Source organism: Oncorhynchus tshawytscha, linkage group LG01 (assembly GCF_018296145.1).
Source record: "Oncorhynchus tshawytscha isolate Ot180627B linkage group LG01, Otsh_v2.0, whole genome shotgun sequence".
Taxonomy (NCBI): Eukaryota; Metazoa; Chordata; class Actinopteri; order Salmoniformes; family Salmonidae; genus Oncorhynchus; species Oncorhynchus tshawytscha.
In genome coordinates, this window is record NC_056429.1 from 64,763,518 (window position 1) to 64,782,681 (window position 19,164).

The following is a 19,164-nucleotide window of genomic DNA, read 5'->3' on the forward strand; positions in this document are numbered from 1 at the left end:
TGTTAACATTTCCTCATATTGTTTCTCTGTGTCTTTTTTATTTTACTAGGCATGCCAGTTAAGAACAAATTCTTATTTTCAATGATGGCCTAGGAACAGTGGGTTAACTGCCTGTTCAGGGGCAAAACAACAGATTTGTACCTTTGTCAGCTCGGGGATTTGAACTTGCAACCTTTCGGTTTCTAGTCCAACGCTCTAACCACTAGGCTACCCTGCCACCCCAGGTTAAGGGTCTATATTTCCAAGATGCATTAAGATATCCTAACATGCTGACCAGACCGGACATGTCGCGTGCGCGAGCGTCGCAAAATACATTTAGAAATCCATGTTATTCAATTATTGCACCCACACTGCACCCACACTCCCACACTGACAATAAAGAAAACCCCTTGATTGAGTAGGTGTCCAAATGTTTGACTGGTACTGTACCTTGGGTAGGGGTATCTCAAAAATGTTTGGGCATTGCCACTAGCCTAATTTCCATAACCAGAAACAATCATATTTCACAGATTAACCATGGTCAAAAGGAGTGAGTATACTGTATACTGTATACTGAGGAAGTATACTGAGGAAAATCAATGGGATTATGAAATATCAATTTATTATTATTATTATGTCACAACATATACCAATATTATTGTCTCTATCTACATTCAACATGTTTTACAGCTACTGTATTTCCAAAAATATATATCATATTTAACCTTTATTAAACTATTAAACTTTATTTACAGCTACTGTGCAAGTGCAACATACTGAGTACATGGTGTCAACATTAATGCAGTCGCTGGTTATTTTTGCAAAGGTTTCCCCTTTGATTAAACTTTAGTGTGTTTACAGAGAGAGAGACACTAAATGAGATCATCTCATTTGCCGTTTGAAATTCTTCCAACAGCCCCAATTTATATACTCTCGACCCCAGCATTGGTGAGGTTCATTAGCTACATTCTGCTATGCTCCAATTACAACTGTACACATTGAAGATAATCTCATAATTTGCAACGGATTGCTCGGCAGAAATTGTATATAATGTCCCCTGTGACTGCAATGATGTATAATAATTTGCCACATCCCAATCTGTGCATACAGAAGTGCTTTGATGTGGCAGTAGCATCTGCAGGGAAACATCTGAATCAAAACAATGTTTGTTGTTAAACAGCCTTCAATCCTTCAGACATATGTCTTTTTAATGTTTTCAATTAAGAGTTTAAGGAACATAAGATATTTCGCTTGATAAACCCCCGATTTGGGCTCATTTTAATGTCAATAGAATGTGATGCATGACAGCATTGTGGCAATAATTTCGTCAGCATAATGGTATCCTCATCAATCTACACACAATACCCCGTAATGACAAAGCAAAAACAGGTTTTTAGAATTTTTTGCTAATTTATAAGAAAGAAAAAAACGGAAATATCACATTACGTAAGATTTCAGACCCTTTACTAAGTACTTTCTTGATGCAGCTTTGGCAGCGATTACACCATTGAGTCTTCTTGGGTATACAAGCTTGGCACACCTGTATTTGGGGAGTTTATCAAATTCTTCTCTGCAGATCCTCTCAAGCTCTGTCAGGTTGGATGGGAAGCATTGCTGCACTTCTATTTTCAGATCTCTCCAGAGATGTTCAATCGGGTTCAAGTCCGGGCTCTGGCTGGGCCACTCAAGGTCATTCAGAGACCCAAAACCACTCCTACATTGTCTTGCCTGTGTGCTTCACCATAGGGATGGTGCAAGGTTTCCTCCAGACGTGACACTTGGCATTCAGACAAAGACTTTAATCTTGGTTTTATCAGACCAGAGAATCTTGTATCTCAAGGTCTGAGGGTCTTTAGGTGCCTTTTTGGCAAACTCCAAGTGGGCCGTCATGTGCCTTTTACTGAGGAGTGGCTTCCGTTTGGTCACTCTACCATAAAGGCCTTATTAGTGGAGTGCTACAGAGATGGTTGTACTTCTGGAAGTTTCTCCCATCTGCACAGAGGAACTCTAGAGCTCCATCAGAGTGACCATTGGGTTCTTGGTCACATCCCTGACCAAGGCCCTTGCTCAGTTTGGCCTGGTGGCCAGCTCTAGGAAAAGTCTTGGTCGTTCCAAAGTTCTTCCATTTAAGAATGATGGTGGCCACTGTGTTCCTGGGGACATTTTATGCGGCAGAATGTTTTTGGAACACATCCCCAGATTTGTGCCTCGACACAATCCTGTCTTGTAGCTCTACGGACAATTCCTTTGACCTCATGGCTTGGTTTCTGCTCCAACATGCCCTGTCAACTGTGGAACCTTATATAGACAGGTGTGTGCCTTTACAAATCATGTCCAATCAATTGAATTTACCACAGGTGGACTCCAATCAAGTTGTAGAAACGTCTCAAGGTTGATCAATGGAAATAGGATGCACCTGAGCTCAATTTCGAGTCTCATAGCAAAGGGTCTCAATACTACTGTTTTATTTTTTATAAATTTGCAAAAATGTCTAAAAACCTGTTTTCGCTGTCATTATGGGGTATTGTGTGTAGATTGCTGATGAATATTTGTTATTTTATCCATTTTAGAATAAGGCTGTAACATAACAAAATATGGAAAAAGTCAATTGGTCTGAACACTTTCCAAAGGCACTGTATATATACCATGTTAACCTATCCAAGTCTGAGTACATTTATTTTAGTAAGCAAACCTTCCTGCGGATGAGGCCTGCAGTTCAACGAAGATGATGTGTCAGATACACAGCAGCATATGAATGATAGCCCCTTTCTACTCTAGTGAGAACATTTAGTAGTCATTATTCCATCATTATCATCTTTGCCAGCGCCTCTGCAGACCTCTGCCCGTCAGAGAGGCTTGTCTGTAATGGAATTGAAATATTAATATAGTCTATTTTCCAGGAAAAAATGGGCAAATCATGTCCTGGGATAGGAGGGGTTTAGTGTAGACATAATGGCTGTGCTTCTATTTGGTTCCATTTCCTGACACACCATTAGCTTGTAGAATGAGGGAGAGAAGGGGAAAATGATGCCATTATGAAAATGACACATTAGTAGAGCGTAGGATGGTCAAATAAAATCAAATTTTATTTGTCACATGCACCGAATACAACAGGTGTAGACTTTACCGTGAAATGATTACTTGTGAACTCTTTCTCAACAATACAGATAAAAGGTAAGAAAATATTCGCAAAACAATTAAGAATTGAGTAGTAACTCAATAAAATAACAATAACAAGGCTATATACAAGGAGTACTGGTATCGAGGAGTCAATGGCGGTCGGTTTTAATGAGCATGGCGTTATTTCTATTACAGCATATTGGATGACTGTCATTCATATTCCATTCAGCCAGCTCAATGTAACATCGATAGGTTAATGCTACAACATGATACCAAAATGTTCCCTATACCCATCATGTGTTTACTACAACCTAGCCTATGAATGAAAATGTACAACGTAGGTGCACAGGTCAAGAGAAAATGTGAGTAATTAAGGTGACAGACAGTGACCCATTCAATACCACCTTACATCCTCTATCCTGCATCTAGCTGATATAGGGTGATAAGTCCAACAGCAAAAGAGAAATTCAGGTATGTTTATCCCCATTTCATTCCGTTTTTTTTCCATTTAAGAAATATTTTTCAACAGAATCGGCAGAATGAATACAAACTTGATCACGCGCACACACAGTTCACTTTCATAGCAGCCACATACAAACAGTAAGATAATTTTGTTTGTTGTATAATTCCTTCTCGCATCTACACGTTCTCCTCCTCTCACCTTTTCCCTTTGCTTGTGGACTTCAGTGCACAACACATCAGCTGTCTGTGACCATCATATCATAACTGCTAACTGCTACACACAGTCTACATCGTTGTCACCATATTAGCTAACGTCATAGTCAACATAGCTACTAGAACTAACACATTAGTAAACCCGCTACAATCATGCCGTACAATGTACAGTCAGCAAGCAGTTTACCAGTTACACTGGTGGCTCCCGGTGATAATAAATTAATAAAACCAAATGCTTGCCTTGACTTGGAAGAATTCCAGTGTTGGATAGCCATAGCCAGCTAGCTAACATAGCATCTCTCCTGAAATGGGTGTTTGAGTAGGCTAAACTAGCTAGCTGCGTTCTCTAGCTAATTGAAAGTGAAAGTGGAAAAAAATACAAAGAAATATAGCTAGGTTTCTCTATTGCTTCTCCTTCATTTTTAAAGATATTCATTTGTTCAAAACTGTTTAAATATTGTCTTTCGCACTCTTTGAGTCAACTACTCACCACATTTTATGCACTGCAGTGCTAGCTAGCTGTAGCTCATTATTTCATTATCTTTTGATTTGGTGGACAACATGTCAGTTCATGCTTCAAGAGCTCTGATAGGTTGGAGGATGTCTTCCAGAAGTTGTAATAATTACTGTGTATGTCTATGGAAGGGGGTGAGATCCATGAGCCTTCTTGGTTTTTGTATTGAAATCAATGTACCCAGAGGAGGACAAATGCAAGCTGTCTTATGGCTTCACCGTGATGCTACCCTACAGAGTGCTGCTGAGGCTACTGTAGAACTTCATGACAAAACTGCGTGTTTTAATCAATTATTTGGTGACGTGAACATATTTAATATAGTTTTATCTAAAAATTACAACTTTTTTAATGAAATTCACTGAGGAGCGTGGTCCTCCCCAGTCTCCTCTGAAGGGTACGAGGTGTGATATCGAAAGGCGTTGATTTTACCAATTAAACTCCCAGCTGCATTTCTTCCTACACAATGTTACTTGATTAGGTCGACACAGATATTCTAAGGTCTCAATTAAACGCAATTTATGTAGAAAAACATCACTTTAAATAGGATATTTTTGCTCTTCTGTACTTTGGGTAATTACAACCACTGAGTTCCTCTACTGAACTGTCGAACTGAATTTGTGAGTGCCAAGCCAGTTGGGATTTTTTTTGGGTTGTTGAAGATTCAGGTCACGGGTTATTTATTAGCATGTGAAGGTGCTTCGGGGAAAATAGGTCCCTCAATCACCTAAATGCCCTCATTGTCTCTCTGTCTCCCCCCTCTCTCTCTCTCTCGCCCCCTGATTTGCTACTCCTATTTACCCTCACACATCCATGTATATTTTGTTTTATTCCCCCTCCCTCTCTTTCTCTCTCTCTCTCTCACTCTGTCTCTCTTCCTCCTCCTGCCCCGCACCCCCCTCCACCCCCGTATGGGGCCTGAGTGCAGTACCTTTACGCATGGAACGATCAGGTGCATTGATAATACACTGAGCGCACAAAACATTAGGAACACCTGCTTTTTCCATGACATAGACTGACCAGGGGAATCTAGATGAAAGCTATGATCCCTTATTGATGTCACCTGTTAAATCCACTTCTGTGTAGATGAGACAATAGAGACATTTGAGATTGTATATGTGTGCCATTCAGAGATTGAATGGGCAAAACAAAATATTTAAGTGCCTTTGAACAGGGTATAGTAGTAGATGCCAGGCTCACCAGTTTAAGTGTGTGAACAACTGCAACGCTGTTGGGTTTTTCACGCTCAACAGTTTCCTGTGTGTATCAAGAATGGTCCACCACCCAAAGGACATCCAGCCAACTTGAAATAACTGTGGGAAGCATTCGAATCAACATGAGCCAGCATCCCTGTGGAACGCTATTGACACCTTATAGAGTCCATGCCCCCACAAATTGAGGCTGTTCTGAGGGCAAAAGTGGGTGCAACTCAATATTAGGAAGGTGTCCCTGATGTTTTGTACACTCAGTGTACTTATTTATGCAAGACAAGTATTCATTGACCCAAGGCATGGTTGATTGAAAGTTTCCTGCCTTATTAAGATTGAATCAGAGTCCCTTGTTAATCAGACTTCGGACTTCTGTTTGGTTATACTGTAGGTGGTTGATATGTGTTGATGCGTTTAGTGTGTGGGTGGGTGGGAGTCGGTAGATGTTTAGAAGATTTACAGCTTGTACACTCACATTAAAGTTGTTTAACTTATGACCATGAACATTTTATTTGTATTGTATCTTTGAATAAAGACATTGACTTGTGTACTTGGCAGTCAGCAGTTTTTAAGCAGTGGTAAATGTTTATTTACCATTTTGAATGGCTCCAAGCACACTTCCAACTAGCATAGTACTTTATAACACTTCATAAGCAGAACTCACTGACAGAGATGCGCAACATTCATACATTATTTACTATTACTTATAATGAACAGCATTTCAGAGTAAATTTGGAGCCATAGATGTTATACAGTACTGTAAAATATAAATAATAATTTGTCCCAACCACAAGTATCTTGATTTCTCCCAAGCACACACAAACATAAACAAACAGCAGGAGGAACCAACTATTACAAACATGGATTTGTATGTTACTCTGAGTGACAGATTACAGTGAATATATGTTTCTGTTGTGATGGGGAGGGATAAGGGGGTGCATGCAAAAGAGAAAGGGATTTATTGCATAACTTGTTGTACTGTACTTGTGCCTTTTTTGTGACATTTTACTTTTCTAAAGGCCCCACCAAATATTTCACCCATCCTCTTTCTGTTGTTGTCCCAATGCCCATGGCAGTATGTGCCCTCAGTTCCTTCCCTGCCCATACCCTGGTCTCCTGCTCTATCTTTCTCTGCCCATGTCCTGCACTGTGTCCTACCCTGCCCATGTCCTACCCTGCCCTGCTGTGTCCTGCTGTGACCTGCCCTTGAACTTCTGTCCCTTCACCTCACATACTTTCTGTGCTATAAGTCCCTTCCCAATTTCTCCAGGAGTTTGATCTTTGGGGGGAATTTTGTTATCTCCATATTTTTTTTATCTCCATCTTTATCTTAGTCATCTCTACAAACAGAACACACTACTTTCATTTGACCACTACTGATCCCTTGTGTTCTCTGCTGCCTTATTGGAATGTCTGAAGTTTGTCTTATCATGTCCCTCTCTTATCCTTGTCCCTCTTCAGCCTGTGAGCTGATGAACCAGGGCATCCTGGCTCTGGTGACGTCTACAGGCTGTGCAGCCGCCAACGCCCTCCAGTCCTTGACCGACGCCATGCACATACCCCACCTGTTTATCCAGAGGAATGGCGAGGGCACGCCACGCACCTCCTGCCACCTCAACCCCAGCCCTGATGGGGAGAGCTACACCCTGGCCGCTCGTCCGCCTGCTCGCCTCAACGACGTCATGCTGACCCTGGTCACTGAGCTGCGCTGGCAGAAGTTCATCATCTTCTATGATGCTGACTATGGTGAGTGGGGGAGCGGGGGTGGGGTAGAGGGTGCGTGGGGGTTGATATGTGGGTGTGTGGAAAACATAGTCTGGAGTGTTGTATTTTACAGGTTTTGTTGAATGTTTTTTATGTGCAACCTTCAAAATACCTCTTCTCCAATGAGGAAGGCCAGTACAAGGTTGATGATGATGATGATGACCATAGTTGTGATAGCCAATCTGTAGTAATCTATAGGAGAAAAGTTTTTTTCCTGAAACTATATTGTTCTGTTGACAATGCTGATCAATGTTTAAAGGGATAGTGTGACATTTTGGCAAATAGCCCTTTTATTTGTACTTACCCAGAGTGAGATGAACTCACGGATACCATTTGTATGCTTACTCTTCCTATAGACTTCCATTCATTGTGATAACGCTATTAGCAATAGCTCCAGAAACTACCTTCAACTTCCTTCGTAAAAATGGTGTCCATGAGTTCATCTGACTCTGGGTAAATACAAAAATGTTGCCAAATGCTGCACTATCCCATCAACTAGGTGTTTGTGGAACACACATCCAATTATTGTTTTGTCTACCTTAGATTCCCATTGCACTCTTTACAATGAACGGTACATCTGAACTGCCAGGATGAAAATATTTTGGATCTTTGCTCCAATGCCTTTAATTACAGTTCTCATCATAAAGTCATTTTTGGATGCTTCTGAAGCATAGATTAAATATGACTCCCTGTCAATGTTTGTAAATCATTCAAATGAAATCACTTCATAAGACATCATCGCTTCATGTTCTCATGGTGTATGAGCATTATATCAATAGTAAATCACTTCATATCACAGTTCACATAAATAGTCAATCTGGGGATCTCCATAATGAGGTCAGAGTGTTTAGTGATTCAAAACGATTAGAACATGTTGTCAAAGCCATACACTGACTCACAGAGGGGATTTAACAAGTTGTGTTAAATCCTTGGTCATGTTCATGTTAAAGGCATAATGTGTCATTTTATTTATTACATTTTTTTAAACAAAATTCAACCATCAGTACAAAGGGGGAGTTTCTTTTTTGCCAGTGCTCTGCACGCTGATTAGGTTAGGGTGGGACTTATGTTTTTCATGTGTGCATTTGTTGGTTGAAACCTTGATTGCTTGTGCGTTTCATCCCATGGCCACAAGGAAAACAGTAATAATAGATTGCACTCTTGACACGGTTCTTGGAGAAGCTAGTCTTAATTGGCTGGATTATTTAATTCATCTCACCTATAACTCCCTTTAGGCCAGACCTTTCTTATCCACTTTTAGAACACAGTAAACTCTGGAATCAGCAATGAATTGCTGAGACCAGTAACTGTTGTGCAGAAGTTGTACACCCATTAATAGCTGTTTGAAAGTAAATTGAGACCTGTGGTAGGAATACTTTATCATGGACTCATGCTTCACACACTTTCAGTAGACACACAAATAAATACTATTGTTTATTGATTTTCCTGTTATAACATCAGCAACTCAAGAGTTTGTCATGGCATTTTGGTTGAATACATTTGGAGAAAGCATTTCACTGTTAGTCTACATCTGTTGTTTACGGAGCCTGTGACTAATACAATTGGATTCAGTTTTAATGAGATGCAACTAATCAGGGATAGGAATAGACAAGAAGTATGACTAAACAATGTGTTCATTCTGAATATAACCAGGCCCCATTAGTGTTAAATAATGAGTAAAAAGACCAGTTTTGACGAGGCAGTAACACTGACATCCACATCCTGGTGTTACACGCTTTAACTCAGCACTTCAATTACATTTCCAAACAGTCAAAATACCCTCAGTGCAGACGAGTGATTAAAGAACATATCATTCACATGTTCTCTGAGTGTGATCGTATCAAAACCCCCGTCTTCTCCACTTCCTCTGGTCTATCTGTAGTCTGAGGAGTAATTTGACGCTCTAGGATGTATTTCACAAAGCATTTGACACTAGGATGTATTTCACAAAGCATTTGGCGCTCTAGAATGTATTTCACAAAGCATTTGACACTAGGATGTATTTCACAAAGCATTTTTGACACTAGAATGTATTTCACAAAGCAGGATGTATTTCACAAAGCATTTGACACTAGGATGTATTTCACAAAGCATTTGGCGCTCTAGAATGTATTTCACAAAGCATTTGACACTAGGATGTATTTCACAAAGCATTTGGCTCTCTAGGATGTATTTCACAAAGCATTTGACACTAGGATGTATTTCACAAAGCATTTGGCTCTCTAGGATGTATTTCACAAAGCATTTTGTCGCTCTAGGATGTATTTCACAAAGCATTTGACACTCTGCAGCAAAGCAGCACATTAACACCTGGTGCGTCAGGTCTTCCACAGTTCTACAACTCTGGTTGTGTAATTCTGCATGTGTAAGTGATGCATGCAAGTCCCATAAATTTTTTTGGCACAGAAATCTGGAATAATTAGAGTAACTTCTTCCGTTAGCTGCTTCTCCGTCTGTCCCCCCACTCTGAATGGGAGTAGACATAGCAACTGCTCCATTTCGCTGCAGCTCAGCTCGCAAGTCATAGTTGCCTGCTCACACAGCTGATAAAAAATACATTACAAGATTTTGGCAATGAAGGCATTCCTTCTACCCAGAATTGGATGAACTCAATACTTCTCTTGAAGGCAGTATCATTCACTGACATATGTTGGTATCTGAGGTAAAGGTAACTGCTCAGTGGCCATGGCTACAACTGGAGGAGCGAGAGTGAGCCGAAGGAAGGGGGGAAATTACCATTTAATTCTTTATTGATTTTTATTAACCGTTTTCACTCGTACCTGTACACAGGTTGAACATGGCAGATTTGGACACTGATAAGTGCCTAAATTGGAACGCAGTGGCTGTACAGTAACATGCTATACATGATTTCAGAGCTCAGGGCCTGTTCATCACAGCTCTGTATTGGGTTTTGCCTGTGAGCCATTCTGAACTTGAGCACTGCGCGCGACAAGAGGTTGTCCCAACCCTCCCGCTAATTGAGCAACTTTTGGACACTTGTTGTTGTCTGAGTGAGGGAAATGCTGTAAATTAAGAGGATTCGATGTATTTGAAAATGAGACGTTGAAGATTATAATAAGTACCGCTTTCATGTCATACAAGCAAGCGTCCAAGTGTCCAAATGTAAACTTCACATTTCCATATAAATAAATATATAAAACTCATGTAATATAAAGTGTCAACGTTTATGATCACTATGTTTGATGTACAGTTACAATATGACATGGTGTTATATCCTGGCATGTCCTGAACAGAATGAGCCTGTTTGTTGTATTGAGAAGAAAATGTTCCGCAGACCATGCATCTGAATGTACAGATGACTCCATTCTCTGCGAACCAAAATGACGATCTGCTTCTCTGAATTGCCTTGTGAAATCCTAACACTGTAAGATCTTATTTTATAATTTAGCTAGTCATGTTGGCAATGGAACAAGCTTTCAAATGATGCCCACCTGACCCAGATTGTGATTTATAATGGACATTTTATGGGTTGCGTAAACAACAACAGTAAGTGTGTGATGGCAGGGATGCAGGGCTCTGTTCCAAACAAAACAACAACAAATGTGCTTGCTCTAGTTCCTCAACGGCACAGCTAGGAGAGCTCAAATCAAAGCAGTAACATTACTTTTGTATCCGGACTATTTTCATATTTTGTTATTAACAAATGCGGCAAAAAGTACAGTAAATGTAAAATGCACATTAAATCAACAGTGTAATGTTTGTATTCAGTCTTGTCAGGTGAACTGTTGTGTCCTCACCTCAGTCTAATAATTTCACCATCATCTCCAAACTGTTCCCTTTTCATTTGTACCATGGTTATGCATATGCATTCCAGATTTCTTCTGGACGAAACATTTAAATGTATCCCTATAAGGGAAAGGGGTTAAGGGGTTAAGTAAGGGGTTAAGTAAACGACTGTATATAAGCCCTAAACACACAGTTAGTTTTTGTCATGAAATGCCTCACACATTGCATATTTCTACCACTCATTCCTGTAGACTGTCGATCCTGTCCCGAACTTGACTCCAGAACTTCACTCCCATTCCTACCCAAATCCCACAGACCTGCAAGACCCGCGGGACTCCTGTTCCCGTGTCAACCTCTACTGCAGATAACAAGCTCTTGACCCATCGGGTTATCATCCTGTCATGACAAAGCACTAAATTACATCTGAATGTGGCTGTACAAGGAAGTGACAAGCATTTTGTTTATTTGAATTGCTCCCGGTATGGAGTCAGTTGTACATTCTGTGTGTAAATATATCACTTCTGAAATACAGCAGCAGCTGATGAAAAGCTGAGGCTGTATTTCTCCTTGCCGAGTCATCAGTCGACTGGCACTTTCTGCACTTCCACTGTGCAGACAGATGTTAGGCAACATACAGTATTAGTTATACCCCCCTCGCTCCAGGCACCGTGGTGCTGTAGCATTGAAGACCATGCCTAACAGTTTTACCTAATAACATACAGTATCTCGTTAGCTGTATGAATGTCAATGCTTGTAATGACTTGACACAACAGTGGGCCTTACAGTAAAGGAAGTTGTGTTTGTGCAGAACTCATAACAATTTGTCTGTATATGCATCATCAATGCACACTTCTCTTCGGTATTTCCCATGAGGTATCTCTGGTGCTTTGTCAAAAAGGGGCAAGCTCAGGACTGAAGAGGTTCAGTTTATTAGGATCCCCATTAGCTACTGCACATGCAGCAGCTACTCTTCCACATAAAACGTACAAATACTTGACAAAGTACAGTACCATTATAGAGAAAAACAACAAGATATTTAATTAAATAAAAAATTAAATAAGAGTTATATATTGGAAAGACACCGAGATAACAAAAATACTATATATATATATATATATATTTAATTTAGATCTTTAGAAAGAGGAAAGGCGCCGTGATACAATACATTTTTTATCAGTTAAAAAAGAAGTACAACTTGTTTTTGCCTGAGTAACCTCTGGTGGCAGAGCATTCCACGTTGACATAGCTCTATACATAACTGAGCGACTCATTAAATCAGTTTTTGGTTTGGGTACCGTGAAGAAACCCATAGTGGCGTGTCTGGTGGGGTATGTACTGTATGTCGGTTTGAAGTGTATGCAAATAGATTTTACAAGTGGCTAGGCATTTCCAACACACAAATGTTTCTTAAAAAGAGTAGAAGAGAAGTAGCCAATTTCTCCTCAACCATCAACCATGAAAGACTATCATGCATGTTGTTGATGTTAGTTATGTGTTTCCAGTTAAGGGTACGATGTGCTGCTTTCTTTTGAGCCAGTTGCAGTTTTCTAGGTCTTTCTTTGTTGCACCAGAACATATTACCAGACCGTAATCAAGATGGGACAAGATCAGAGCCTGATCAACTAGTACAGTTGATCTTTGTGTCAAAATATTTTTTAGAACAGACATACCTCTCCTCAACTTCACCACAACTTTGTCAATATGACTTGACCATGATAACTGACCATCTGATGTTACACACCCTTTATGCACGAATCCAGAGGTTTGGGTCTGAGAGAATTCTTTGAACCAAATAGAATGTTGTTGGTTTTTGATGTATTTAAGACCAGTTTATTGTTAATTAGCAATGTTGACTTGCTAAGACTCTCCGTGAGCTCACTGTCTGTAGCTACTGATGTGTAGAGAGTGCAATCATCAGCATACATAGTCATTTTAGCTTCTTGTAAGGAGAGTGGCAAATCATTTGTTAAATGAAGAGTAACGGCCCAAGGCAACTACCCTGAGGGATACTGCACTGTACATATATGATGTTGGAGAAGCTTCCATTGAAGAATGCTCTCTGACTTCTATTTGATAAGTTGCTCTCTAACCATGGGATGGCAGGTGAGGTAAGGATGACCAGTGAGTTTTTTTCAGTAACAAATAACATTTTTTTTTTTAACATCAAAGGCTGCACTGAAATCTAACAATACAGCTCCAACTATAATCTTATTATCCATTTATCTGAGTCAGAGCAGTACAAGTTAAGTGCCCTTCCCTATATTCATGCTGAACATCAGTTCATCGTTCTTTGAAAAGTAGCATTGCATGTGTTCAAACACAATCCTCTCCATCAGTTTACTAAGAACAGCCAGCAAATTGATTGGGCAGCTGTTAGAGCCCAGCAAATGGTGCTTTACTATTTTTAGGTAGTGGAATTAATTTAGCTACCTTCCATTCCTGTGGACACACACACACTCCTTTAGGCTTTGGTTCTCAATAGTTTCTCATCTAGGTTATCTATACCTGGCGGTTTATCATTTTTGATAGATAACAATCGTTTTTCCATCTCTTCCACGCAAATTTGACCAAATTCCAAATAGCAATCCTTCTCTTTCATTATTAGATCTTCGATACACATATATTATGGTTCACTGTTTTGTTGTCATTTCACTTCTCAGTGAAGTTTAGTCGCACCATTTCTCAATTTCTCAAAGTATGTCAACCAATCAGCTGAGCAGCCTGACTTGTTTGCCACCTTTTTTTGCATCATTTTTAAATTCATCTTCGAGGGTGCTCTAGCAGTTTTCACAGTTTCTTGACAAGTGCATGTTTGTCAACAATTGTCAAGAATAATTTTACAAATACTCCCAAGTCGTCTGGATTATCCTACTTATACACATCAGACCATCATAATTGTTTTAACATATTCTACAAAAAAACCCATTTAGTATGATCTCTTCTAAATAGTTTTAGAACCTGACTTTGGTACTTTGGCATTCCTTGTTATTGCCACAATGTTATGGTCACTACAGCCAATGGGAACTGATACTGCTTTAGAGCGAAGCTCTGCAGTATTAATTCATATTTTATCAATACAAGTGGATGTCACAGATCCAACACTATTGGTATATGCTCTCGGTGGTGTTGGTTGAGTGATAACCTGGGTCATGTTACAGTCATTAGTCACAGTAAGAAGCTTCCTCTTGAAAGGACAACTAGATTATAACCAATCAATGTTCAGGTCACCAAGAAAAGAATACATTTAATCAGAGACATTATCTAACGCCACACACACATTCCCCAGATACTGACAGTTTGCATGAACTTGTGTCATTACATACGGTATGGGTAGGCTAATTCTTTAGTTAAGATTCATGAAGACAGCTGTGGTATATCAAATCAAAACAAATAAAATAAAATACTATTTGTCACATGCGCCGAATACAACAGGTGTAGTAGACCTTACCGTGAAATGCTAACTTACAAGCCCTTAACCAACACTGCAGTTCAAGAAATAGAGTAAATTTTTTATAAAAAGCAACACAATAAAATAACAAGCTGTAGAAGCTGTTAAGGATCCTTTCGGACCTAGACTTGGTGCTCCGGTATTGCTTGCCGTGCGTTAGCAGAAAGAACAGTCTATGACTTGGGTGACTGGAGTCTTTGACTATTTTTTGGGCCTTCTTCTGACACCGCCTAGTATATAGGTCCTGGATGGCAGGATGCTTGGCCCCAGTGATGTACTGGGCCGTATACACTACCCTCTGTAGCGCCTTTACCAGGCGGTGATGCAACCGGTCAGGATGCTCTCGATGGTGCAGCTGTAGAACTTTTTGAAGATCTGGGGACCCATGTTAAATCTTTTCAGTCTGCTGTGGGGGAAAAGGTGTTGTCATATGTATTTGGTAAAAAGTAATCTTGTGAAAGGTTTAGTATTTGGTTCGATATTCCTAGCACACATTGACTTCATCACACTTGTTACTCTAAAAACTTGTTGGATGCATTTGCAGTTTGTTTTGGTTGTGTTTCGGATTATGTTGTGCCAATAGAAATGAATGGAAAATCACGTATTGTGTCATTTTGTGGTAACTTTTATTGTAAGTAACTATAGAATATGTTTTTGAACACATCTACGCTAATGTGGATGCTAAAAGGATTACGAATAAATAACGATGCCTGAGAAAGTTACAGATGCACAAAGATCATGCCCCCAAAACTTGCTAACCTCTCACCATTACCAATAATAGGGGAGGTTGGTATTTTTTTGGGGGGGTATGATATTTATGCCCCTGTAACTTAACAGTCATCATTATTCACGTTTCATTCATGATTATCTGTAATCGTGGTAACAATATATCAAACAAATGTTTGATATCAAACTTTGGTCCATAGCCCATACCTCCATAGTATTTGGTACAGCTCTCATGCATGTACTCTGTTGGAATGGAAGAATTCATGGAGCATCGATAGCCTAAAGCCCCACTTCATGAGCTATCTCAGCTATCTCATGAGCTATCTTAGCTTTGAATCTGTTGTGGTAACAGTACACGTCTGCAGAGGACTGGACTGTAATGGACTGTAATGGGAGTTTGTCCATTGATGCTATACTGTAGTTAGTGTAAGTTGTATTTGGACTAGAGTTGCTACAGTAATGTCACGCTGACTGTTTGGCTGTTTGCTTTTATCGCTGTTCAAGCAGCTGGTTTTGTGTCCTCTGGGCTAAACTCAGACAGCATTAAACTATGTTTGTTAGTGATGCCCATTTATTCACATGAACGCATCAATGGCATCCCTTTTAAATGTCTCCTCTCTGTTTCCCTTATCTTGTTTCATTTGTCATTTTGTATTTTCAACTTATCATTTTTGAGTTCATGTGAGTATTGCTCGGTTAGCGATAGCTTCCACATTATTTGGCCTATGAGCATTAGGAGAATGGTGTCCCACCCAGAGAATCATCATTTGAAAATTATATTTTCTTGCATGTTTATGCAAAGGAGATGGTAATCCCACGTATGCCTATACTGTATAAACAATTTTTCATTTGGAGAATGATGCTGCTCTTTGTTTTTTGGATTTGACCTGCATTTCTCCAGATTGGCAGGATTGCAGGGATGCACAGTAGGTGAAATAAAGACACAGTGAGTTACAAGAGTTTTACATAAATACCAACTGTCTGACCAATACTGTCCTATCGCGGCAACTCTCATCCATGGTCTTGGACGATCAATCATCAACAGAGAGTACACTGATGTTTCTGCTATTTTTTTACATTGAAAACCCCACAGATAGAGTCAATGTTGAGGAGGAAAGAGGAAAAACAATTTTAAACTCTTCAACAGAAAAACAAACTTCTTTCAGTTTGCTTTTATGGATCACAGCTTTTTGTAGTCGGCAAAAGAAGTGGATCATGCATCGTACCTTCTCCTCTACTCTGCTTTGTTTCCCACTGGGCAAAAACTGGTTGAAACAACATCGTTTCCACGTCATTTGAACAAAAACATTAAATGTGATGATGTTGAATAAAAGTGGAAAAGGGATTGGATTTGGAAAAGTCATCAATGTAAAGAAATGTTGTCATTTTTTTCACCCAACTTTTCACCTAAATCCAATGTCATGGTGAAATGTTTTGTTGATTTCACATAGAATTCGCATTAGTTGACAACTCAACCAAATGTAAATCAAAGTTAGACATTGAAGTGACGTCTGTGCCCAGTGGAATGCTTGCAGTGAAGTGACATTGACAAATTAAAGGTAGCGGGGTGAGTTCATGCGGTGAATCAAATGAAGCTGTTTTTACATTTAGCTTTTGACCATGACCGAGAGACAGTTTAGAGGGCATGTTGTACTGGATCTGCGCTGGGACTCTTTCAAGAGGCATGAATGTCCCTGGTGGGGTTGAATGCATGATAATAAACCATTATTGTGTGTTCAGTGGAAGTCAAATCTGGATACTTTTCTTATAACTCTTTTCAGTCCATTAGGATTGAAACTTTTGCTGGTTTCTATCTCTGATTTTATCAGCAACAAACATTGTCAATCAATGACTGACCAGGAAGAAGAGAAAACTAGCAGAGACTGTAGGTCTGTAGAACCAAGACAGTGGACATCTACTTTGAAAAGTTTGGATATGCGAAATACAGTTAACTTATCTACATACTGTATTAGGAATGGCCATTGGGATGTGCATAGACTCTGAGTATACAAAACATTAAGAACACCTGCTATCCATGATATAGACGGACCAAGTGAAAACTATGATATCTTATTGATGTCACATGCTAAATCCACTTCAATCAGTGTAGATGAAGGGGAGGAGACAGGTTAAATAAGGATTTCTAAGCCTTGAGATCATTGAGACATGGATTGTGTATGTGTGCGATTCAGAGGGTAAATGGGGAAGACAAAAGATTGAAGTGACTTTGAACGTGGTATGGTAGTAGGTGCCAGGCACACTGTTTTTTTCTCCATTCTCAGCAGTTCCCTGTGCGTATCAAGAATGATCCACCACTCAAAGGACATCCAGCCAACTTGACACAACTGTCGGAAGCATTAGAGTCCACATGGGCCAGCATCTCCACACCTTGTAGAGTCAATGCTCTGATGAATTGAGGCTATTCTGATGGGAAAAGGGGTGTTCCTAATGTTTGGTACACTCAGTGTATAACACCTACATAAACTCACATCTATTGCAGTAAATCATAACGGGCCCTGAATGTCCCATGTTCCTCCCAGGGCGTTGTCGAGATTACCTGGGCTCCATAATGAGTGTGGAGTGGGACATCTGTCACTGCCCTCTTTACGGCCTGCTCTCTTCTCAGAGGAGGAGATATTAGACTGGTATTAGGTGGGAGATTGATTTAGCTGCCGCACACTGCAGGAGATGGGTCTTAATGCGTAGCTCCTTTTCAGATGAGGAGTGGATGAGCATAGGCAAACAGAGGAATGTGCTATGGGCTTGTATAATGAGCAAAGTAAAGAGAGTTGGAGCAAGAGAAAGGTTAGAGGAGGATATGGACTGACTACAAAGTGGGAGAGAGTGACATGGACAAGGGGAGATACCTAGTCAGTTGTACAACTGAAATGTGTCTTCCGCATTTAACCCGACCCCTCTGAATCAGAGAGGTGCGAGGGGCTGCCATAATCAACCTTTTGGATACTGGCCCAACGCTCGAACCACTAGGCTACCGGAGAGAGGCGAGGTGAAAGATAGTATTGTATCCATTTTTGTATAGAACTGTATTTTGTGGTGTAGAACGACAGCAAGCGCATTTTTGGACCCACTGTCTTTTTGTAAATTAAACTCATATCTTACTGCTGGTAACTACATTAGCATTCCTCCCCAGAAAGAAAGAAAGAAAGAAAGAGAAAGAGAAAGTGAAAGAGAGAGAGAGAAAGAGAGAAAGAGAGAAAGAGAGAGAGCGAGAGAAAGAAAGAGAGAGATAGAAAGAGAGAAAGAAAGAGAGAGAGAGAGAAAGAAAGAGAGAGAGAAAAAGAGAGCAAGAGAAAGAAAGAGAGCAAGAAAGAGAGAGAGAGAGAGAGAGAGAAAGAAAGAAAAAGAAAGAGAGCAAGAAAGAAAGAAAGAGAGAGAGAAAGCAAGAGAAAGAAAAAGAAAGAGAGAGAGAGAGAGAGAGAGAGAGAGAGAGAAAGAAAGAAAGAAAGAAAGAGAGAGAGAGAGAGAGAGAGAGAGAGAGAGAGATATAGAGATAGAGAGAGCTGAAGCTAACAACAGCCACATTATCATTTTTAGACATGGTAAACCTGCTATTCCTCATGACACTTGCTACAGTGGTTCAATCTGAAATGCTGATTGCTTTATCATGACTTACTGACTTATTTTATTTGCACACAATGATGACTTTATCCCATGATAGGGTCCCATTAGGTTATTATATTTGTTGGGAAATAAGCCTCTGGGTTTTAATGCATGATCCCCTTTAAATTAAATTGTATTGGCATGGGAAATCAGCAAAATGTATAGCTTGCTTGAGTCCCTCTAGGAGCAAGGAGTTGACAAAGTAATTCTAGTGAAACAGAATAGTACATTGAGGAGTCATTGTTTTGCAGAAAAGTCTTTACAGGAATGAAAAGTGCACCCATTTACATTTAGTACCATTTAAAGTGTCAAATACCTTGATTTCTAATTCTACATATTGATATGTAAGAATGTCATGGGGGAGC

At 39.8% G+C, this 19,164-nt stretch overlaps 1 protein-coding gene across 1 annotated transcript in view; it reads left to right on the forward strand.

The window, feature by feature from the left end:
- LOC112254905 (glutamate receptor ionotropic, delta-1) overlaps positions 1-19,164 on the forward strand; it is a 453,280-nt gene that overhangs the window by 238,714 nt on the left and 195,402 nt on the right. The window contains exon 3 of the mRNA XM_024427867.1: positions 6,955-7,239. Within this exon, the coding sequence (XP_024283635.1) occupies positions 6,955-7,239 (285 nt within the window). The remainder of the gene's footprint in view (positions 1-6,954; positions 7,240-19,164) is intronic.